General features: G+C 35.1%; 1 protein-coding gene across 1 annotated transcript; it reads right to left on the reverse strand.

Moving 5' to 3' along the window:
- Positions 1 to 993: 993 nt before the first annotated feature.
- On the reverse strand, positions 994 to 25,363 carry TDRD1 (tudor domain containing 1; the record flags this gene model as incomplete). The annotated part of the gene is made up of 24 exons (XM_062580389.1): positions 994 to 1,086; positions 2,454 to 2,500; positions 2,658 to 2,879; positions 3,248 to 3,415; positions 4,539 to 4,649; positions 4,876 to 4,992; positions 5,490 to 5,735; positions 6,727 to 6,897; positions 7,089 to 7,199; positions 8,290 to 8,412; positions 10,866 to 11,117; positions 12,007 to 12,177; positions 13,467 to 13,574; positions 14,815 to 15,001; positions 15,432 to 15,499; positions 17,339 to 17,510; positions 18,505 to 18,648; positions 19,324 to 19,506; positions 19,842 to 19,946; positions 21,799 to 21,859; positions 22,987 to 23,092; positions 23,512 to 23,659; positions 23,859 to 23,929; positions 25,297 to 25,363. Coding segments are annotated over 24 exons (3,252 nt in total), but the record flags the coding sequence as incomplete, so codon positions are not given.
- Between the last annotated feature and the right edge of the window lie 467 nt (positions 25,364 to 25,830).

A 25,830-nucleotide genomic window follows, 5' to 3' on the forward strand; every position in this document is an offset into this window, starting at 1 on the left:
AAACATTTCACTTTCAGAACAGGTTTAATCAAGATAGTTCCAATTTGAACAAAAGCTTTTGTTAATGTATTTACTTCAAAAGAACAAAAATGTTGTCAATGTAGCTTTAACAAGCAAATATCACTGCGGTCTGTGAACAGTGATTTGGAACCCACTAGAATCATTGCCACTGGGTTGAGTTAGGAATAACAATTAGGTATTAGTTATATTTTAGAGAAATACTGCATCAACATTTATTGATGGACTTCCAGTATTTTTGTCATATCCCAGCATGTGATCTTTTTATTACGACATGAAAAAATTGGCAGGGTACCAGTCTTAAAGATACAGCTACCCATAACACAGACAAAATCAAGAGATCCATTAGAACTCATTTCAAAACAATATTCACAGGTGCAAATTAAACAGCATAATTGTAAATACTTCTGTGCATTTAAATGTTTACTGATTTTAGGGAGACAGAACTATCTATACACAGTCCAATTCAAGATTCAACCTTTAATGATGCTGAAACCAAGCTTATAAAGAATGATTTTCAGTCTATTAACTTCAGACAGACAGGTAATAAAGTTGAAAGATGACTATAATCAGAAAATATCATTTTTCAAGTAAAATGAGAGGCAATCAATCAAAGCTAAAGAAAGCTTTATAATTATAATTGTTTGAAATTCAAGTATGCAGAAGATGATTACTTTATGAAATGTCATTGCACTGTAGGTTATGTACATTCAACAGCTAAATAAAAGCAAAAGAGTTCATAAACATATTGTAGTATCAAACAAAAACAAGAGAAAATTTAACTTGCGGCTTTGAAATCCTTCAAGGTTAAGTACTTATTTCACAATAATAGTCCATACATGGGGGTATTTAAACAGCAATATTTCTACAAGACAACTCTCTCCTTTTTAAGCTTATGAATACAAATACTCTTCCAAAAATTAAATTGCAGCAACCTGGTGTAAATACAAATGAAACTGCACATGTCAGAGAGACTTAACAATCCAACAGTTTTTTCATTTCACTGAATCCATCACAATTCCCATATTTGTTTAAAAGAAAGAGGAGAATCTGCTCATGCTTCTTAAGCTGTGAAATAAGGATAAAGAATTAGCATAAATATTTTTTATGTTTAAAACATATTTCTGTATGTGTGTGCACACGCGATCTTTTTTTAAATGCAAATTTTAAATTAGGGTAGATACCAAAGCTAAAAGCTCGGCCAAGTCCTTTACTAGTTCAATGAATATAGAGCTCCTTTTTGTATTAAAACATAGACAAATAAAAAACCCTATAGCTGAATTACAGCTAACTTTTTTTGAACAGCCTTGAACAGAATTGATGAAATACTCAAATCAAGAAAGAGATCAGGATGTTAACAGACTAGTGAAGCTATCCTGTTATCAAATTTTCTTTGCCCCATCTGACTCAAGTTTATTTACACCTAGATATTTCTTGGTATCTTCAGTTCTATTTGGAATCCTTTGTCCTCTCTTCATCTGTTACGGGACTTTGAGCCAATCTTGTTGGAATGAGGAAGAAAGGCAAAAGCAAAGTGACCAAAGAGAAGTCAGACAAGAGATTAGATGGATTAAACCCCAGAGAACTGGATGATCAAATTAATACAAGTGAGAAGAGGAAAGGAGACTTAACTCCAGCATACAGTGGGACCAAAAAAAAAAAAAAAAAAAAAAAAAAAAAAAAAAAAACCACACTAACCTCAGGAACAACACAATTTTACTGCCTTTCTGTCGCTAAGCAACCGGTAACTATGCCACCTCTGAAGCAGCAAAGTTCTAAACCACCTTGAATAGAGAGATGCTTTTTTTCTGCCTACAAATATCATAGTGCGTATTTTTACTTTCGGTCTTGTTACCTCTGGCTGAAAATTAGGAACACCCAAAAGCTGTTTGTCCCTAAACTTCAAGTTTGTTTATTTTGACAAAGACCCTCACTTTGAGGAGGGCTGATGTATCTTTTTGCACATTAAGTCACTTCCACATTTTAAGTCACTTTTTAGCAATCTAAAGTTCTTTCCAGTATTTCATAAATAGCATCAGTTAACATTAAATATAAGATTAAAAGAAAATTTTTTTAATTACAGAAGCATGCCATTTCTGTAAGTGACACTTCATTTTTTTAAGAGCTGTTGTTATACAAATTTCCATGATTCTATTGACTTTACAGATTTCCAACCCTAGCTCCACAACCAAAACAATGACATATATTAATATTCACCTGTGCTACTCAAAATACACATCATTTTCTTAAATCTGCAGCTGTCTGCCAAGTTGCAGCCACAGCAAAACACTGTCATACAATGATGTGATTTGCATTTCTTCAGTGTTTCAGTTAGCTATTGCTACCTTCCTATTCTCCTTCCATTCCTACTTTGGGTTGCATTTAAATTCTGGAAAAGTAAAAAATACATTAACATTGTTTGGACTGAATCTTACTTTCATTCTCAATTCTGCGCAGCAGCATTTGGTATCACTCCCACAGCCTACAAAAGCAAAGTAAATGAGCAAAACATATAATTACTGCTTCCCTCATTTAAGAGTTGAGGTGTTGAATTAGAGACTTTTAGAAGGAAAAGCCACTTATGCATGTAACATGCATACACTTCTTAAAATTAAGTTTTAAATAGTGAAAGTAAGTACCTTGATGTAGAGCATGCGAGTTTTCAGTACTGCAGTATTTGACCAAGCCTTCCATCACTAGTTTGTCAGCTACATTCAGATTACCATTTTCAGAGAGTTTCTCCACTGTTACTAAATTAACATTCCCACTAATCCCTTTCACTGTAATTGTGACGTATTTATTCAGCAACATTTCTTTTAACATATCTAGTAATAATGGAGGCCACTCAGCTTTCTTTATTCCTGTGGGGGGGGAAAAAAAAGAAGGTACAATCAACTTGTTTATGTTATAAACAATTCCTTTATGATACCACTTGAATCCTGCACATAATGCCATCACATTTTTGAAAATACAAAGGTTAACTTTTATACTAATAGCTCCATTAATAGCTTAGATTCCATTTTGTCTTTTTCCCTGTAGATTTTTCAGATCATTAATTAAACATATTCTTTCTAAAACAGCTGTCACAGTATTAACCAGCATACGATTTCAGCAGATTGTCTTATCTATCAATAAGAAGGAATGGACACTATCCTCAGAATAGACACAGATGTGTGTATGTACACACACACACCCCGTTCAAAAAAACCAACTTATTGGGTTTTTCTACCTGCAAGTGAACATTTAATTATCTGAAAAGGCAGCTTCAAGTAGGAATCAGTGATTGGCAGCACGCTCGAAACTGGTAAAGTTTCTGTATTCCCATAGTCTGCATATAGTACTTTCACTAAAGACTGAGAAACTTTTAGAACAAGAGCTCTGTACCAGCGGCCATCACCTGAAAAGACAGAACAAAAAAACATTACGTGAAGTACTATTTTATAAGTACAGATTATCCCGAGAACAACAATATATGTTCAACTGCATAGCTTTCTAAGACTGTTATATCTAGTAACTTTAAGTACTCTGGTATATAAAGAAGGCCACTTAAACAAAAAAATCCACAGAACAAGGGAACAGTTTCCAATTGTAGTATTTATAAGTTCTAACCACTGCTTTTAGAATTTTGCCCAAATGATACAGATAGTATTTTTACTACAAGAAGGAATACTGTTTAAGGACATCTACACCCAGTATTTCTAGTTCCTTACCTTTGTTTCCCTACACATAATTCCTTTAAATACATAGGTAATTTTTAAAAAGTATTTCCTCTCCCAATTATTCTCAAGAGCCAAATAAATAAAAAAGTTAAAAACAACAGTTGAACACCTAAGTGCATGCACATGTTCTGTCTAGTATTCTTCAATTCACCATTGTTTTCTATGTGTTATTTCATTTAGCATCTGTCTAATTTTATAGCATTTACTGCTTTCAAGCCTATTCAGCCCTTACAACAACCCACACAAGTCCAAATCCAGTATTTGTTAGTTAACACTACTATTTTTTTTTTTAACAGTGAGCTAATGTATCAGCAGACTATCCCATGTTCTTAAGGGTCAAGATACTAATTTAAATTATCTAATAGTTAAGAATACTTCCAACTTAACAGTCCACCTAAGCCTGGACAGCTGATTAGGGTAACAAGGCCACTCCAGAAACCTAGCCACAAACCACAAGTGTTTCTGTACAGATGCAGATGTACTATTGCCCTGCCACAAGTTTCACACCTATGTGATTCACAGCAGCACAGAAGTTTCAGTTTTTACAGTAACTGGCTATTTCCCCCCTCTATTTCCAAATCTGTGGCTATTTCCACAGATTTTGCAGTACACAACTTCTTATTTTCTCTCTTAGACTGTCATATACTTTATCTGCCCTAAAGACACAACTGGGCTATAACTGATGACAGAGTAAGAGATCTGTAAACACTTCAAAATTGGAGTTTTCTGTTTTTCTAAAGGAGAAAACAAAAGTGTGTTTTATACTGCTCAAGAAAATACAAGAGTTAAAAATTCCCTTACCTGAAAACTTTGCACAACAGACTTCATCCACTTTGGGTTTAAAGGGCTGCTTCTTACAAGATTTGCAATACTCTTCCAGGTCAACAAACTGCATTTGTGGTGTCTCTTGATCTACTGAGACAAAGGTGTTTGATAATTAATCATGTTTGGGTACAATGAATAGCATACTTGCTCTTAACCTGGTTCAAAGCCCCTTCTTCACTTCTGCATTTTCTATATTTTTCAACTTTCCAAGCTACATTTGCATGTTTCAATTCACTACAGGCTTTCATCTGACTAACCAGCTTGTAGCAGTGACTTTTTACTGATATTAAGAATAAAAGATACTGTTTCTTACCTCTAGTTTGAATTGGTACAGCATAGAACAAGTCTGGACTTATGACTTCTGTTACACAGACAGATAAGGTTTCATCTATAGCCAATTTTACTGACTTCCACTGCCCATGTGAGGTTTCTAATAGAATCAAAGACCAATAAAATGCAGTGTAACATTTTTCTCAAAATGTATACAGGTGTCTATTACAGAATATCATTTTGAATTTTGCAGACTCTGCATGTCTTTATTGCAGTAAGAGAAAGCTAAACCAGTATTTTTTGTTGAATTTTCCATTCACTAGCTAGTTTTCAACATGCTTATGTTTATGTAAAAAAGACTTTAGGAAAAAGAAGATAATGGTAAGCAAATAGGAAGTTTCAATGATGCAAATTTATACCTCTCCACTATCATATATTTTATACAGTGATGATTGAAGACAAACTTTAAAAAAATTTATTTTTTTGCCTGTAATGCCACCTGCAGGGCAGCTTATGTTTAACTGTAAAACTCATTACATTCAAAATTAAGTATGTTTATTATTGATCTTAGTTAAGGTTTAAGGCCAAAACCATGGTTAAAGGTTGGAATGCTGAAAATTCTCGTTCAATCTAAAAATAAACAGTAATTTTAATTACCTTTTTTGTCAACAAATTTATTTGGACACTTATTTTTATCTTGTAAAACCTCCTTTACAGCCAACTGTTCACAAGTTAACATCTCATTGATCACTTTCGGACAACCTGTGGAATTGTCAATGAGCTCTACACCTGCCCCATCTCTGGAAAAGGAAACTACTCTGGCTTGAAGCTTTATCCCTGCAACATACATATGAAATCTTGCTGTAGCTTCTGGGATCCATTTGCTGTTAACAGGCTTTATACCTAGGAAGTAGAAGAGCTGTTTAAAATACCTCCATTATGCAACTTTTCCCAAAATTATACATATTTTTCTTAAAACAGTTTCTAAGTACAACTCAATATTAAGACTTTCACTACCTCTAGGACACATTTTTTTTCACACTTGTCATCCCTCCTCCTCCTTTCCTCTAATATAAAACATTTCTTCAGAATACTCCAAGGGTTTTGTCCCCCTACATCTTATGACATTCTACCAAATCAATACTGTGCTGAGGCACAAGCAACTCTATAAACACTGTTTATGAAGCAGTTTCTTTTATATCTTTTTACCAAGTGAACAGAAAATCAGATTGTCTTGAAAGTCAGAAAGAAAAACAGAACATGCTCTGATGGAATATTTGAGCTTTTTGCTGTTTCCATATCCTTTTTAAACCAAGAGGACTATATTAAAAAGGTCCAACAGTAATTCTGTAGGATTTTGAGTGACATACTGTCAAAAAGGAAGAGTGAGAATATAGAGAAGATAGAGAAATAGCAGAACAGTGTCAGATTCTCCAGGAATCAAATGAGGCAGTCGTATAGAAAGCTGAAAGGCCAACTTATTCCATAAAAACACAGAAGCTCCCTTAACTGCAAAAAATTTGAGAAAGTCACCAAGTTGCACAAACAAAATACAATCATGCACTCTTAGCAACCAAATGCCAGTAAGTACTGTAGATGAAGTAGCACTGAACTACAAATTCTCTTTGATTCTTAAATCAGTGGATAACTTCCAAACTAGATCACACCACAATACTTTCAAGAGCTCAGAAAAGACCAAATGTCTTTCTTTTAAATGCCAATCTGCTGTGCAGTAAGGCTAAAACAACGGTTCCCACAATTTCCAGAGTCTAGAAGCAACGTGTAAGATGTCTAATGTACAACAGAGTTGCAGCAGGTATACTGCCCCCCCTGCTCCCTTGAAGTCTCTAAATGCAATAGTTTTTAAAATGAAAGAAGTCATAAGAAGGTGCACCTGAAAGCCAGCATTTAATTCCTTGAAATGGGAGTTTGAGGAATGAGGATGAAATCTGACGAATTTTATCCAGTGGCACCTCCTCAACATTTCCATAGTCCACAAAGCATACTTTAACAGCTCCATCCGAAGTAACGTTTTGCACCAAAGCACGGTACCAGTTACCATCAGCTGATTAAAGAAGGTTCAAAAAAAAATAAATAAAATAAAAAAAGTTTTCACATTTAATAAGTTAATTTTACCAGTAATTTTCTTTTTTGACACAGAATAAATCCAACTCCTTGTTATCCTCTGCATTACAGACCTTTTTTGATTTTAATGTTCACCCTGTACGAAAAAAAAAATTCTAGTTTCTTACGTACCAGAGAAAAAAGCACAGCAAGGTTCTCCATTCTTAGGCTTAAAAACACTTGGTGGAGTTTTTTGACAGTATTCAGACAGTGATTTGTTAAGTGAGTTTAGAGCAAGTAGCTCTGAAAAACAGAAAAGACGACAAGATCCATACAAACTGAATGAAACTTAATAGTATTTGCCTTATAGCTTGCTTATAAGAGACTTGGAAAGATTTCAGTGGAATTTAGTATTTCACAAAATAAATGTTTGAACCACCCGGTTAACTATTTAACTTATTAGGCACATTCATTACCCTGATGTGAGAAAGCTGACCTTTTCTGACAAACATGATAGTGAAATGACTAGTAAATCTTCCGACTAATCCAACAAGCATCTTTCACTCCATAATCTAAAGTATATGTTACTTTATGGGGATTATCTAGTTCAACCAACGCATGACAGGCAATGGGACCCCACCCTGCTCTTCTATATCAAACCTTTTAATATGAATTAACTTTTATGGAGGCATTCAGTCATGTTTTAAAGTGGTAAGCCATGTAGAATCTACACTACCCTGGAAGAATCAGGTAATAGATTTCCTCCCCTTTTTAAGATCTGCCCTCTATTTCTAGTTTGAATGCATCTGACTTCCATTTTCAGGCACTGAATTTCATCATGCTTTTTCTACTAGATTAAAAAGCCAGTGATTATCAGAAGTCTCTCTCTCTCTCTAAATAAAGAAACAAGGTATTGTGAGCTTATCCAAGAGAAGATGAAGTCTCAGAAGCGGTATTTTCTAGCCTTTACATTTTTAATCTGACTCTTTTCCAGTCTATAAGTATCGCTTTATAAGTTTTTTCATTAGAGCAGAACACAGCAATTGAACAGAACTCCGGTAATTCTGTACATGCACAGGGAACATTTTTTTTCTTACCTCCTGTTTAGTCATCCCTTGCTTAGCTTTATGTTAGCTCTTTTCACTTTCCTCTGTACTGTTGCACTGAATTTTACTCAACTGCTTACCTCCATTATTCTGAGAATTCATTCTCAGAGTTACTACATACATAATTTAATTTCTTCAGCATTTTACTTGTATTCTTTATGCTTAGATGCACAAACTCAGAGGTATGCTTTAGTACTCTAAACTCACTTGAAATGGTAACACATTAATAAATGAGAAATCAGGAAGCACAGTAACTATGCAGAAAGATAAAGGCTGAAGAAACTTACCACTGCTATTTGAAATCTGACAGTAGAATTCTCCAGGGTTGTACAGGGTACACACTATGACATCTACTGTTTGTTTAAGAGTTAATTTACTCCACATCCAAATGTTTTTGTTTGTTGTATCCTCTAGAGACATAGAGAGAGGGGCAGTAGAGGAAAGAAATTACAATAAATTCAGGGAAAGTTATACATCCTGAATGCTCATTCTTCATGTTCTAAAATTTCCTGTTATAAATAATCTAACATGCTAATTACCAGTGATGGCCTCTTCACAGACTAAAGACACACACAAAAGATGTGCCAGGAGCCTAATATATTTGATCACTGCTGATAGGGACAACCCTTAGAGGGATGGGGAAGAGAAACTGCAAAGAGCTACAGACTGGACGGCAGTTATCTGAACAAGGGAAACTTTGGAAAATTTTAGTTCCTAGTAAACAGGGCAGAGGACACAGAAGAGGGGAGTATATAGAGCGCTGGAAATGACTTAAAGAGGAAAAAAAACAAAAAATGAAAACAAAATGCACCAAAGGACAAAGATTTATAGAAAGACTGACTGCAGATATTTGCAATGTACATTATTCTGTTATATTGCTTAATAAAGATGTAGAATATATGATATGAAAACTTACGACACACTGAAAGAAGGGCTTGTTCACTCCTTTAACGTATTACCAAAATTTCTTGTATTTATCGTAAGTCTCAAGTCAATTATAGCTTGTGGGAGGCAGCAGCAGCCTGCAGAGATATTCTGTCAGTCCTTCCAAAACTCAACTCCAAGTGGCTAGCCTTTGACTCTGGTAGACCTTTCCAGTCTCTGAATCACAAAATGGCTGGAATTGGAAGGGACCTTTAGAGATTTATCTAGTTCAACCCTCCTAGCTCAAGCAGCCTTTAGGGTCACCTAAAGCAGGCCACCCAGGATCCTGTTCAGATGGCTTTTAAGTATCTCTAAGGACAGGAATTCCACAGTTGATTGTCTTTCTGAAAAATGAAGCTCAAGTAAGAGATTTAAGTATCAGGATGGCTACATTGGGATACTTAATGATATGCCCAGGATTTTGTCTGAGAACTGATTACTTGAGGAAGGAATATCGCCAATACGCAAAGTAAAGAAGTCTGGCTCTCACAGCTATCTTCCTTATTCTCAGCAGAACGTAAGACTATCTTTCATACAGTAAAAGACTGTCAGATCCCTACTGGAAGGGGCAAAGAATGATCATTGTATATTGAGAAATATATTCAAAAAAGTAGAAGCTGACTCTTCCAGAAGGAAGAACTGATGAGAAAAATAACAGATGGCTGAAAGTTTAGAGAAAGTTTTAGGATGCTTAACAACTGTGAAATATAATTGTTTGTTCTTTCATGTGATGGCAAGATTTCTTCAAAATAGTTCCCTAACTCAAGAATACATTGTTTCTTAACTTCCAGTAAGTTAATCAAGATCTGCTTTTAATGTTGGATCCAACAATCACAAATTTCAACAGTCCGAGTTAAAACAAGTTAATGAAAAATTATTTTTGAAGCTGGCAGAGAAATATGTGTTCAAATTCCAGTAGATAACACTGAATTTTAAAAGGCTTAAGACAAAAGAGATTATTGCTTTTTTAGAAACTCTGTTCAAAACATGGACGAAAGACTTGAAGAAACTTGAAAGGAAAGACTTGTATCTGACTGGATGAGTGAAACTGAAAGAGATAAAAAGTAACCAAAAAAAACTGAAAAGTACAACTGAAAAGTACAGACAAACCCAGGATGATGGCCATACATCAAGATGTGTTTGAATATAAACATAATAACAAAAATTACTATTGATTTAAATTTTATGCCAGGTTCCTTACACTTTTCAACAAAGATGTCCTAGCCATGAACCATCTGGTGAGGAAAGTCAAAATTAGAAACCTGGATATGGTCCTGACACAAACACTTTCTCCCAGTTTTCAGTACATATAGATATTATGGAACAGAGATTAAGACTATACAGTTTCACTAGTCATAGGATGGAAAGGAGGAGCTTAATGTGCTTCATAGAGTAGCTGGGAACTTTCCCAGAATACAAAAGCAAGTTGACACACTGTTGCAAACCTTTCCAACTGAAGCTTTAGTTGCTAAAAGCAAAATAAATAAATAAATAAATAAATAAAAGCATCAACCGAGGCAACTAACCTCTTTACTCAGGAAGTCTTATGGACTACTTCAGCTCAACAACCTTTGAATGATTAAATACACTGTTACATGTGTAAACTATAGGACAGTGAGGATGAAACACTACTTGAGCTAAAGAACAAGGGCAGTAAGAACAAGATGTTACTAACCAATCACGTACTACTTCAGCTGGAAATCAGGAAACTTCTAACCAGAGAAAGTGGAAATACTAGTACAGTCTTCTAAAAGTAAGTGATTGCAACCTAAATATAAAAATATACAATTATTTTTTTTTCCTACCCATGGAAATGTTGCGAAGGGTAGACTTGATCCAGTCCAGAAGGTTCTTGCCTGTAAAAATTGGTATACTTCGCACCTATTCTAGTAAGAGCTTAAATAAAGCCAGCACTGCAGGATCAGCTTACAGTACTCACCATTTGTCTCCTCCTTAACATCACTCATTTCAATTGCAGGCAAGGCCATCTTTGATTCCTCAGCTGCACAGCCTTTTTCTATGAGATAGTTTGATACACTTTTTACTGCAGTAACTGATGCATCTATAAGCTCCACTACAGAGGTATTACTTTTTTTATCAACTACTTTTACTGTGAACACTTTTTCTTGCACCAGTTGTTTCATAAGGGAAATAGCTTCTGAGGTCCAGGATCCCATCAGTGGCTTTATACCTAAACAGTCAAATTACACAGAAAGATTCTGAGAACAGTCCAGGCCTTGGCAACATGCAGAAGGAGAAACAAAACTAAGATTACAGGTCAAAAAGCAGATTTATCAGGGAATTCTCCTCACTCTTCAGACTTACAAGACCATATAATAATAATAATAAAATTAGATTCTGAATTTTTGCTACTGGACTTAAGAATCTCACAAGAGGTAATGAACAATGAGCTAGTAACTTATTTAGTACGTTATTCCTTAAAAATAAATGTAAATTCAGATTAATTACTTTAATTACTTTTGCTATGAATACCCAAAGAAGGGTTGGCCATTGGGTCTCAAGAATACAATCTAGCTTTCAACATACATTCAGAGTAATGTTAATGATCTCTCAAACAATGAGGTATCTCCTACAGCAACTATAAGCTTCTTATATTTTTACTGTTTACATTAATTTTGTAAATTTAGCAAAGTTATAAACAGAATTTTATAGTCATTTGTTATCATAGGTGGGTTGCGTTCCAGAAAGATATTTTATGCAGTAGTAATCCTTGACTTGAATCAAAAAACATCTGATTTAATTTTACGTCAATATATAGACTTTCGCAGTCCTAAAATAAGCATTAGCAGCTATAGCCAGCATGATTTGCCTCTGAAGGGAGATTTCTTTTAAAGTCGTGTTCCATATGCATTGGTTCCATCTCTACAAATGAGGGAGGCATTGCCTTAGGTTTTCCTCCAAAGTAAAAAGCAGCAACTAAGAATTCTGGAAATAATGCCTCCTTTTATCTCCACCCTTTCCCTCATTTTAAAAGAAGATGCTAGAGGCATGTAATAATTGGATAAATCCACTTATTCTGTCTCTCTCCAGTCTGAAACAGCTTATCATTTATTTCATACCTGCCAAAGTACATCTTATAGCTTGAACTGGAAGGTCCATTAATCTTTGAATCATAGGACGAAGTCTAGTCAGGTGAAGAACTTCAAAATTACCATAATCTATATAACCCACCAGAACAGTATCTTCAGAAGCGTATGTTAGGACGGCAGCACGATACCAAAGATTGTCTTCTAGAAAGGAAGATACAAATGCCCATAGTAATTGCTTTTAACTCCTTGGAACGGGACTATTTCTTGAGCATATTCCAATATAAAACAAAATAACAATCTCAAACTTGAGGCAGCAGTACAGTTCACACAAAGCTTCATGGAACCCTCATAGAAGATGGCATCTACCTCCTTCATCCCTTGTGTGAGTTACGAGTTGCAAATGGTCACTTCCTTCCATGCTGAACTTCCTCTCCTTCAAATATATATCACATGGAAGAACTACATTACGTGGATGAAGTGCTTAGATTAAATATATTTAAACAATGAACAGTACTTCAGCCATCAGAGCCGAAGGACACACTTTTAAAAGCCATAGAACAGATCTAATCATTTAAATTCAATAAATATACTTGAGAAATATAAGCTGACTGCCAAGTATATGAAAAAGTTTGAACTAATGATGGCATTCCTTAGCTAAGCATCTGAAACCACTGTCCACTCAAATGCCAAGACATAACATTGACTAGCCTCACACACACAGAGCCATAGCAGCAACATTTCTGAAAGGCTCAAGAAGAACAAGGTAACTTAAGAGCTGAATGCAAAGGAGATTGACTTACGAAGAAAAAATAGACTCATTTACATCCTACTGCACTCAGGCAAACAGGACTTCATATTCTTATAAAGAAAAGACATTTCTTTGATAAAGACATTAATTTCTGTCACAAAATACTGCTTCATACAGAACATCAACCTATGTTTAGGCAAGATACACAAAATTATCATGAGATGTCTAGTTATCACCGATGTCAAGTGTCTAAGTTCCAAACATAAAATTCAAAACTATGAGGTCTTTGCTACCTAGATATTGAGAGGACAAATTCTACCAGAGTAACATGCTATATATGTATAATTCTGCTTCCCTTTTCTTTTTTTTTTTTTTTTTTTTGTCTAAAGTTAAAAGTCGATATTTATTTCCAGCCACACAAAACAGTGCTCAGCAACAGACAGCAATCCAATTTCTTCATAGTCTTTTCAAAAGACTACAACTTTATACAAGTGATCCAAGTGTTAGATGTTTGCTCAATGAAGGTACTATTTCATAGTCCTTTTGAACCAGTATTTGACTGCTGTCATATTTACCATTGATAACTTTTTTAAAGAATCACTACCAAATGCTATCCACAGCTAAAACTAGATACAAGTGAAAACTTTGTACAAAATATTTCTAAACATAAGTAATTCTGTAATTTGTAATCTGATAATATATTAAAGCAACTTAAATAGTCTTATTTTCACCTGTTCTTTACCTGTGAATTGGGCACAGCACACATTTCCAACAGCAGGACGGAAATCTGGGATACTGGGAATTTTATCACAATATTCACCAAGAGATGCTTGAAGCTCAGCAAGATGATCTGATGTTAAAATACACAGGGTTTGGAAGCCTTATAGTTATTATAAAAGCACAAACACCAAAAATCTTTAGTTCAAAGTCTGGAAGAAAATCTTGTATGATAATGGAATATACACAATTTTATTATTCCATATAATGCTTAATCCAACTCCGAAACAGTGACTGATCTGATCAGATCAGGACTCTTCAGTCTGTAATGCTGAAGAGAATCAAGACACAAGTCTGAGAAACCACAGCACTAAAGAAAATGCACAGAGATAACCATTCACAGACTTTCAATACATAAACATAACTGAAGCTAGTAAAAATCAAAACAAAGCAAGTGGAGCCAAGTTAAAATGAAACAGAAGACAACAGTTCTTCAAACAACAGGTAGATGGCCAGCGTAACTTCCTGCCAAAGGACAGTGTGTGCTATGAGTCTCCTGAGGATTCAAAGGGAGGCTGCAGAAGTTCACAGAAGAAAAAGCCACCAACTTTTATGAAATGTACCAGACCACACCCAGCAGAGGAAGCACTTTTAGCTGACAATAAATGCACGTTTGGATAATGTTTAGGGGGATCCATCACACATGCTTACTGTGCTTTTACTCTTTCCCAGACATCTGTTCATAGTCATTGTGGGACTTCCAGCTGAGCATGCTGATCCATTGTACTGTTACCTATAGCCTTATGTTCTAGAGTAGCAGAAAACACCAAAGCATAGTTTGTGCATTATTCTCTCCTCTCTCTCTCCTCATACTCAGATATTTTTTTCCATGCTATGATACAAACAAGCTCAGTCCAAGAGTTACCAAAAACTACAAGCACCTAGCCTATAGGGAAAACCTGCCCAGGCATAAAGAAATAATGCATTATAGCAATAAACAGAGTAATAAGAAACTGGCATACATTTCTAGAACATGCAAAAGAACAGATTTATCATGTAGAAATTGATACAAATTGACTTCACATGACTGCTGAACGCCATGCCATACCGTCTTTCTACTTTGAATTACTCAAACTACCCAGAGATTATCATCTTACTAATTAATAAGCAGTATTTACAGCTAGCTGTCAAAAACTTCCTGCCCAACCCCACGTCTCTTAACTGACTGAAGTACAGCCTAAAGTTAGAGAACCACTATTATAGGTCAAACTATGTGACCAGCAACATCTTCCTCTAGCTATCCTCTACTGAAGAGGAGAAAAACAAGAAATAAACATACTAGACAGCTCGTTTTCAACAACTGAGTCACTTACGTCCATTGTGCATCTGCTGACAGAAAAAATTTTCTGGAGTTTGAACATGGGAAACCACACCAGCAAATGCATCACCAATACATACAGAGATACACTTTGCAACTGAATCAGCAGTGTGAAGTGGTTCTTTATCTTCAGGTATTTTGTCTTTACTTCTTTTAGAATGGTTTTCTAACACACACACACATACAGAGAGGAAAAAAAGAAAAAGAAAAACAGGTTACTGATCAAGAACTCGATGACTCTGAAATGCACAACATCACCAGGCAGCAGAGACACTTAACGTTACACTAAATTAATCTGCAAAATCTAAATATGCTAAAATGGTTTATTCATTTTGCTGGATCCTTTGGACTTTGAGGGCTCCTGCTATTTTGTCCATAACACATAACCATCACTAAAAAATTATTTTATACCAGTAAGAAGCATGTGTGCTAGTGTTACTAGTGAAATCAAGATAGCTCCACTAGCCAATGTTTTTAAGTACGAGATTAAACTAGTGAACAGCTGGAATATTTACTACATTCACAGATCCTTCCACACTGAATGATACTAAAATTCCCCAAACTTTGTCAGTATCCTACTTAAACCTGACCTGCTTACTCACCTCTTGGAGAGTCTGTGGCACTGCTCTTTGGAGTTAAATCAGAACTCACTTCTAGCAGTACTTCATCTAGACATTTCCCTATAATATAAATACATGAAACAAAGTAATTAGCTATTAATTAACCATTAATTAACCAACACGTAGTTGTACTTTAGTTTAGTCATAATTTAGTTTTGTTTTGTAACTATTTTCTAAGCATAACCTAAGTCACAATCACATACTGAAGTGAGCACATTCTACTTATTTGTTGAGCACATAGCATGCTTAGAAAGTAGAATAGCAGTTTCAGAATAACACAAGCACCTGAGCTTCCTGAAGACCTTAGCAGTTCAAAGATTGTTACTGCTTCGTTCGTTTTATTTACTCAGTTAACATTTAAGAAGTCACTACCAGTGGAGCCTGTTGGTTGAAAAGCTGATTGCAACAATTCAGAACATATCACCAAACTTAACATAACTGAGTATGCAATGAAGTAGCAAGATTTAGAAGGAAATCCTGAGGGTTTTTTTTAGCAATTACATAGTCCATTCAGACGCATAGAACAGCATTTCAATCTTCTGATACAATTCTCTTAAACTGAAAACTTGTGTACAGATGTATAAGTTGCTTGTAACTGTTCCATTGTTTGAAGTAGCTACATCACAGAGTTCACTGAAGTCACACTGTTCTTGAAGAAACAAACACCTCCCCCCCCCCAACAGTCTAGGTCTATCTACCTCATCCCAGTCAAAAGAATTTTTTAAGAGGATCCATCATAATAGTGCCTATTCCTACCGTGTTCCTGCTTCAATCAAGCAACTAACTGTTGACCCCCCTTGGTTTTTATCAGTTCTTTCCTGCTAAGGAAATCACAATAGAAAAAAAATCAGAGGAGAGAGGTCATGTAATAGATGCATACAAGATTTCATGAAGACCATGAGATTTTTGTGGTCTTCTTTCCAAGAGGCTGGTAGGTTATATTGCTCTGTCATCAGTGCACTGTAAAGCAACAGAACATGAAATCTGCCTACTATAACCCTGGAACAGTCATATTTACACAGGACTTAGCTGCATCATCATCCTTTTAATTGCAGAGACTATGACAAGGAGATAAGCTTGCTGCTTATCAGGAATTCTATCAAATTAAGATCATCAAATATTTCTTCCTTTAAACTTTGTGGCTGCTCATCTACAAGAAGAATATTCTCAAATCACTATATTGTTTATGCTCTGCATCCAGGAAAAAACAAAACAAAAACAGCCCTCCCAACAAGGACAGCAGACATACCTTCTGTGTACTGACCTGGTTCCAAAATCATAGTTCCCTAGCTTAACTGAATATCTAAATCTAGACTCCTCAATAAAGTTCAGCTGTTCTCTGCTTGGCTCCACCAGGGAGTGTTTGTAAGTTACAATGTTGACTTAGACTTCTCAAACTAGATACAGATAGCAATATCAAGTAGCAGTATTGTCTACTAAACTCTTGTTTAGTCTATGTGAGTATGTATGAAGTATAATAAAAGCTAATAAATCCACAGAGCGGAACTAGAAATTGATACTATAATTTTTAAGAGTCAAATAATGCATGAGAGATAGAAAAACATGATCCCACATTCATGTGCATCACACTAAAGTAGATGCAAACAAGAAAATTGAGAAAAAGTGAACTGGTTTTAAGATTCTACTGATTATGATCTACTAAAAGATCTTTTAAAGTTATTAAACTTGAGATAAGATAGTTCAGGTACAGATCTTTTTAAATGATCTTATTAAAGTTAAAATTTAGGACCAAAAAAAAAAAAAAAAAAAAAAAAAAAAGAACGGGGAAGATGGAAGGGAGCAGGAAAAGAAACTTCTTTTAGAGTATTATGAAAGGGGGGGGACACACGAAAGACTTGACAGTTGTTTGTTTTTCACACATTATCAAATCTGCCTTACTAGAATCTGGAAGAACAACATCCACAGCAAAACTCAGCATCATTTCTTCCTGTAATATGTCAACAACAGTTACTGAACAGTGTTTTCCTGTGAACTGAGGGAAAAAGCTGGTGATGCCCTCATTCCATCCTTCTTGTGTTGGATTGCAATTAGCAAGCGAACACTTAATGGCCTGGAAAGAAAAACTGTTAGAGCAAACTTTTTTTTGTGTTTATTTGCCTCCTTTAAAAAAAGTGATTAAATAATTAAGGCCCTCAAAAATATCATCTGGCATACAAAAGTAAAAGCTGCTTTTGGAACTTGAAACACTATTAATTGAAGTATTTTTTTTTTTTTACAAAGCACAGTTAAGAATTGGAATACTAAGTTCAATTCTTAAACTACATTTCCTCTTTGATTCTCCCACTATACATGCTGTCTTAGGTAATCATGGCTGTATCACACTTCAGTCTCTGTCTGAGCAAAGGCATATGCCCTAAGTTGTCCTCAGTTAAGGCTGACTGGTCTTAAAACAAGATTCAAAGGCTCTCAAAAACCTCTATGAACCCATCAGAAGACAGCTTGGAAGAATTCATTCAGAGTTTGTTCAACAGCTCTAGTCAGGACTGACACTGGTTTAAAGAATATTTCTCTATCCCTCTATGTGTTAAGTCAAACATACTTGACAGGTTAAAGCAGTTTATTTTGAAATGAACGACATTCACACAGTACAGCAACGAACTCAGCTGGATGACAAACAACTACCACAAATCTTGCAACTCAGGTCAGTAACTGCCTTCTTCATACCAAAAAAGGTTTGTCCAACCCACAAATTATTTTTCACCACTGTATTAGAACAAATCAGAGTACTCAGGCAGGATGTCTCCTCTGCTGCCTTCTAGAATAGAAGGGAAATGTGGGCCCAACTGTCCTGCAGTTACTTTACCAGCACAGAATCCAAGGATTCTATGATTCTGAGACTAGGAAGAAAAAAAGACAGGTCTTTCATTTGTGTGGAACATTTTAGAAAATTAATCTTACTACAGAATAGCAGTTCTCATACACCACTTCCACTAAAAACACAAAACACTGCGATAATGACAGTTATACTGAGACACGAGTTACACTCATTCTGAAAGCTACTCATTCAAAAATATCATAACTATCATCAGGAAAATAAAACTCACACATGGAGGAAATCGTTCAATGTCTTTGTGGAGTGCTTTAATCCTGGAGAGTGAAATATTTTCTTCATTTCCGTAATCAATGTAGAATATCCGGGCTTTCTTTTGCAATACATCCACATCTTTTACCAGTGCTCTATTCCAGGTCTGTACAGAAATAAATGTTACCCTCTTCAGTAGGGACACTAGGTAGTGAGACAATACGTTTACTGCATTCCTCATCAAAATGCATACTTCAGTATTTACTCTATTTCATAAGGTTTGTTTTTAAGAAAAGGTAATTGAGCAATACGGAAGTAACTCAAATGAACACATCTCAGTGTAATGTTAGCTGCTGTGAGGACAGAATATCACTTCTACTAACATTGGCTGGCAATCAAAAATCTGCTTACAACAGAGAAGAAAGAAGGGGAAGGAATACAAAAAAAAATATTGAAATGTGAGCCATTTTATTACAGGTGACTATGAAAATGCAATCAGAAAAGTCAGATGAGAAATGAATTAAGAATAACTTCCTTAAATCAGAAGAATCATATTCCAGGCTCTTTCAACTGTGGTAATATAAATTTACTAAAAGCACAGAGCCTTTAAAGAGCAGTAGGACAGACCACTACAAGGTCTAAGTACTTGAAAATACACAGAGATAAAGCTTTTTGAGAAAAACTTCAGTGTCTTAAACTTCCATTCCATATATTACAAAGTTTATTATGTTCTCCAGACAGCATCATAAGTGGATATCTAATTTCACTGACAGATGCACAAAAGCAAGACATGCAGTTCAACAGGCTTAACACAGAACTGTCATTTTCAGAAAGCTGTTACCTGATCCAAAGAATATTTTGCAACGCAGACTTCCCCTTTGATAGGGATATATTCTTCTTGAATAACCGTATCAGCATAACAGTCTTGCAGTTTCACAGAAATTTTATTGATATTGTCTAAAACATCTGGAGAACTTATCTGGACATAAAATTCACTTGGATTCCTGAACTCTGTTACTATACCCTAAAGAGAAAAGCCACAGTACAAGAGAATTATGCAACAGCAACATACAGTATACCATCCAGGACTAGTGTGCATTTTAGTTACATTACAGCCTGTAATTGACTATTATCTAGCAATACTACCTGTAGAGAACAAATAGCAGTGATACTCACTTTCACAGAAACTGCTTTCTCCCTGTTTTCCCACTGTATTTACTCATATTCTTAAGAAAAAACTATCAAATGTTATATGTAAGCAAATTTAGGCAAAGAGCTGAAGTGAAATATGCAGATAGATAGCAAAACCTCAAATGCAATCTAACAAAGCACCTTAGTATTCTCTCAAAACAAAAATACCTGTATTTCCATAGCTTTCTTCAGCCCTAGAGTTTGGAGATCTGAAAGCATTACTTTCTGGATGTGTTCTTCCATCTTCAGGGAATCCACGGACACTGAATTACCCTATTTAAAAGGGCTAAAAGTTATATTTAAATTGAAGTTGTTCAGATAAATGCTCTTGTAATAACAAGGGAAGAAAGAATAACCTTTAGCATTTAAGCAACATTTATGAAAGTGCTCTTGTCAACTTTCAACAAAGTAAAAGTCTTAAGGACTCCTTATTGGATTTGAAAATACAACCTTAAAACATTAGCAGAGAGATACAGTGAACACGCAGTAAAAAAACTCAGAAGTGCTGAAGTACTTACAGAATAGCAGTAGATAGTGGCATGAATTCACGTTCCTTTCATACCTGCTTAAACAGCACTGACAACTTCAAAATATTTCCTACTTATAATGTTCTCCTAAGCAAGCAGAATTGAATTCCACCTGCTGTCACGTACCTTTACCTCACAGTTATTAGAGTACATAAGTAGTATGCCCCCTATTAAGCAGTACCAGCTGTTTTCTTTTTTTTTTATACAGAATTTTTAACATTTAGTCTAACAAACTTGATGCATAGCAGCTATGTCTAGAATATCCTAAAAACATCAGAAAAATACTCTCACACATACCATTAGAGAAAGCCTCTTTCTCTAATGATCATTTGCATCAACATACTTAAAAAAAAAAATACATGGTGACAAATTTCTGTGGTAGTTACCAAATTGTTTGTTTACTGACAAACTTCCTTCTAATTAAAATGCATCTGATGGTACAATAGCAAAAATACATTAAAAATTCCTCAATATACAATGATGAGCTTATCTTACTCTCCCTGTCAGCTTACTTGAGATCCAGAAGATGAACCAGGGAGAAATAAAACCTTCCACTGTTTCAAAATACAAATTGTTTATTCATATAATATTTTATCTTAATATAAAGGCCCCCTGCTATTATTCATAGGCATTTTTATTCAATTGAATACCCTTGTACACACAGAATACATAGTACAATTAAGACCCTTAACGTTAAAACTACTACAGGTGACTGCCAAGGCATTATATATAAACAGAAAAGGGGGATAAGGTTAGTTTTACTAAAACACACAGCAGAAAGCTATCAGGATGAACTAACAGAAATAACCTAACCTAAGACAGAAATAACCTAACCTAAGACAGAAATAACCTAAGACAAAGCCTCCTTTCTATATTCCTTTAGAAAGTCAAACAGATGAGTGAGCTACCTCAAAGTATATGACAAGGGAATTTTGTTATACAGCGTAAATGGAGCTAATTAACGTATGCATATTTAGCTGCTTCCATAAATATGATCCTAAGAAATGATCTACATACCAGCTCACAGAAAAACTACAGGAAGAACTGTTTGGCTAATACTAAGATTGAGAGAGGCTAGAAACTGTTAGAAAGGAAAACTGTTAGAAAGGTTTTATATCTGCTGCACTTAGGAAGTAAGATTTTATCTATATTGTGTTAATCATATGCAGAAATACAATTAATGCAGTATTGTATATTAACAATCTCCCAGTATGAACTTATGATCAGGGCAAGGGAAAAAAAAAAAAAAAAAAAAAAAAAGACACTGAGTTTTTTTCTCAATTGGCCAAGCTAAGCTTTTATCCTTCCTAACATATTTCCCTAGCAATCATCACAAACGTTCTGATTTAACTTTTTCCACAAACACTTTTTTTTCAGCAAAAAGTGAGTTTTGTCACAGTTTTGCTAAGAGCTTTAAGCAGTAACATACTTTTCAGTGCTTCTCCCAGTAATTTCTGATTTGAAGCACCAAGTCATTCTAAAAGGAATAAAAGACTAACTTCGGAAATTGTTCCTTTCCTAAACAGGTTAAATTAAACATATTGTAACCAGCTCACAGTAGTTCAAGACACAGAACTCATTAAAACTATATTCTATACCTTAAGATAAACTTTCTTCTTGGCTTTAGCAGTTGGCTTGCCTCCACTGTTACTGTTTATACTGTAATCAAAGAAAAACGTGTCATTTTTGAAGAATCAAATGCAAGTAAGTAACATCAGTAATACCTATCTGCAAATAAAACAAAGAGGCTGCGTTCATTGCATGTGGTTCATGTCAACACTTACTCTTCCCCCCCAAAAAAACAGGAATGACAAATTTGCTAGCTCCCTGCCATGCAACACTCAGTATGCTTTTCTTGATGCCATCAAAATTTAAAATATGACAAAAACTGATTTAAATTTAATTAAATTTGAGATGTAATCACACAATGCTTTTATGGAGCTCGAACACTGTAAACCTAGGCAAGCCTTCAAAACTGTAAAAGTATGAAAAAAACAATTTTGCTGTTTCAGTTGAAATGTAAGAAAAATTGAAATAACATATCCCAACTCAATTTAAAAAAATGTCAGATTCAGCCATTTTGGCAAAACTTAGGGGAAAAACAAGTGTATTCTCTTGTAAACTTTGATTATGGACATCTGATTGCAAATTTGCTGACCAATGTACTATTTCCTCAGACTGCTATCATCATCCCTTGCTAGAGGCTGCCAGCTTAGATGCTCACATTATTCCCAAAGCATCTCAGCTGGCAGGTCAAAGAGTGATAATGAGCAGCTAGACAATGACCTGGCTGAGAGAACTTCTTTAATTGCAGCTGTGCTGACCAAAGAGAAAATATCAATAAAGTTCACCAAGGCTACATTCGAGCTCAAAGAATGCCTTTTCAGAGCCTGTTTAAGGCAATGCACTAACTGTGCCACTCACTGTCTCATTTTTCTTCCCTTCTCTACATCTTCAAGAGCAACAGCAAAGTCATGCAGTAAGCTAGTATTCTTACTGCACATTCAGGTAATTCTGAATATGGACACAAAACAGAAGTATTATTTTGGCTTAAGCCAACTGTGAAACCGCTTTATACGATGCTCTGTGAAACCCAACAGTATCTTCCAAGTCATCCTTCTAACACAGCAGAGCTGAGCTTTCTGACAAGCATCAGATAATACAATACTAACTTAAGACTCATCAACATTTTACTGTAATATTGTATTTACACTGTAATTTAAGTGATATTAGCAAGAATACTGTCTTCTGTAGACATTATTTGGCAGAACTTTTAACAAACTTACTCCTGCTTAATTGGCTTGCATACAACACCATGTGTTTGCCAATCTTTCTTCTGGCAGTTTGTAGAACAATAGTATATCTGCTTACATTGTGAACACCTCAGAGATCCTAAAAAAATATGAAGTCGGAGAGAAACATCCATGTCAGAAGAGATAACAGCTGTTAGGTTACAGACTCCAGGTATTATTTAATGACTACATTACAAGAAGGTACCACTGCAGTTCTAAATACATACCAATTGGTATTTTTATTTATCTGCAGCTATCTATCAGACACTGCTGCCCCAGTTGACCAAAGTTTGTCTATATTTAAAATTGAAAAATATAATATTCAATGAAGTATTCTCACTCATCAATTCTGTAACTCCAATTATATTCTAAATAGTTACTACACTTGCATCTGAGAGATGATAAAATACATCTCTTTTATGGCAGGAGTGTGGAAAGTATGTTCTCAGCAATTGTTCTGATTCAGTTTCATTAGTAAACACACTTTTTATCACAGCCTATAGGATAAAGGAAACTTACCAAAGAGACCACAGTGATGGCAAGTCATCTTTTGTGGGGGTGATATTAATGAATTAAAGAAACTCGGATCACAGCCAATAGAGAAAACATTATCAGAGGAATATTGCAACTTCTTTGGCTTCTCCTGAATCACATCAGAATGGGGCACCTATTAAAGAAAAATCTCAGGTGACTCTTACCAGAAAATGCAGCCCTCTGGGACAGAAATACACTAATATATCAGAGTATGGCAACAAATAAACGAGTTAAAAATCTCAAAGTTACAGGAATAGCAATATATGCTTATCATTTCTGCTATCTAGAAATGCTCAGATTATCAGGGGCAATTATAAAGTACAATAACTCACAGTGTTTCCTTCATCAGCCATAGCTGTCAACTGCAACTTCTTGCTATGAGTTACGCTTTCCACTGAATTTCCTAAGTAAGAAGTATTTGAAAAGCAATTTGATTTAATAACAGTAATGCATGCCTGTATTAGGGAAAATTTGCAGTTAAATAAAGAACATTTATCTATTCCTATTATTTTGCTGTCATTCACTTCTTGTTATTACTCTGATACTACACAGATTCAAATCTTACCACCAGTGATAACATTAGGCACACTGCAGTGAATCTGTAGCTCTATCCCTCAGAGGGAGTTAATATCCCCCATCCATAAATTTGTTCCAATTTAAGTTTTTAGTGTTAATTTAAAAAATGATACACACAATCTCCAATATCCAAAGGGAGAAAACTCAGAATAGACAATTGTACAATAGCTATAGTACAATATAGCCTTTTTAATTTTCTTTCAGTATTGTTGAACAAGCGGTCTATGTTCAGCTTACATTTACATATAGTTTTGTCACATCAACAAACATTCAGAAAAAGTATTTTAAAACAACATCAGAGAGTCTGATTTTTTAAATGAGCACCTTACAAGCAAGGTAGTCTTTCCACTGAGCTCATTCTTTGGCCAAACACTCTTACCAGACATACAAACTTTCAAGTAAGTATGCCTACTGATGTATCAGGATCTTTTTTTTTAAAAAAAAACAAAAACAAATGGGCATTTTCCTACAAGTAATTTGTTGCAGTCAGACTACATAGCCACTCTGAGTTCGTTCTGGTCCAACAGGCTTAAATTCACCTCTTAGCAAACACAGTCATGCAGCCTACATGGTTTTTTTAGGCCTTGAAGTAGATTAATCACTCTTTTGCCCAAAATGCCATCAAGTTCGATGAATCCTCCCAACTCAAGATAGTTACGTAACAAGGTATCGCAGATCTCCCAAACCAAGTTCTTTCCATCAAGAATAACAGAGAGCATGAATCAGACAGCACTGAGATGGTGCTGAAGGCAAGAGATGTCACCGAAGCAACTCCAAATCCCACTCCACGTATCTGCACTGAATTTCCCAATACCCAATTTTCCATTTTTTTCAATCATCTAAGGCATTATCCACACGAGCCTGGAAATGAATTAGCTGTATTTATAAGCCATAATCACACTGATGATCTTTATCAATAATCAATCATATATATAGCTAATGAAAAACAAAGTTAAACCCCTTTGCCCACCTTTGACCTAGTCTCTTTTTACTGCAGTTAATCACTCTACTATTGCAGCTTAAGCTAGTACCTTCCGTACTGTTTTATACTTGGCAAAAAACTGTTCAGTTTGCTCACAGAATGCTGAATTTGTTAGATGATTCAGAAGTTGTGCCTCCAAACTGAGGGCTTTTTGATAGGAAGTTGGGGGGCTGTGATCCTCCTGCTTAAACCTTCATCTGAAACTTTATTACCTTTGTTCTTCACACGAAGTGGTTGGGCCATCATAAAAATGTTCACATCCAAGTAAGACAAAAGGTGTGAATACAGTCATATGCCAGGTAACTACAAAATCACATATATAAGAATTAGTTCATGCACATACACATACTAATTACGTATTTTAATGTCTTTGAGTAAAGTTTTGAAGTTATACTTCAACATCAATTTTGGAAGGATAATTCTCCACTATTTCTGTAATTTGCACAGTAAACAGTAAAATATTGTGTGTGTTAAAGCTATCAACAATAGACCCTCCAAATTAGAAATAAATAAATAAATAAAGGTTATGTCCTACAGGAATTCACTGACAAGCAAGAATGGTTGTCATGAACACACTGTTGAGTCTACTGAACTCAAGAGAGATCTTGTTTAATTATTTTAAAGTCATCCTACATTAAAGTATAAGCTATACTCATTTGTTCTTTGGGACTGGGAGTAAACCACAAGTAAAGGCTCTGAAGTATTGTATACTGAAGCCTTAAAAGGGCAACCAACTTCTGATTTGA

Source organism: Rhea pennata, chromosome 7 (genome assembly GCF_028389875.1).
Source record: "Rhea pennata isolate bPtePen1 chromosome 7, bPtePen1.pri, whole genome shotgun sequence".
Classification (NCBI taxonomy): Eukaryota; Metazoa; Chordata; class Aves; order Rheiformes; family Rheidae; genus Rhea; species Rhea pennata.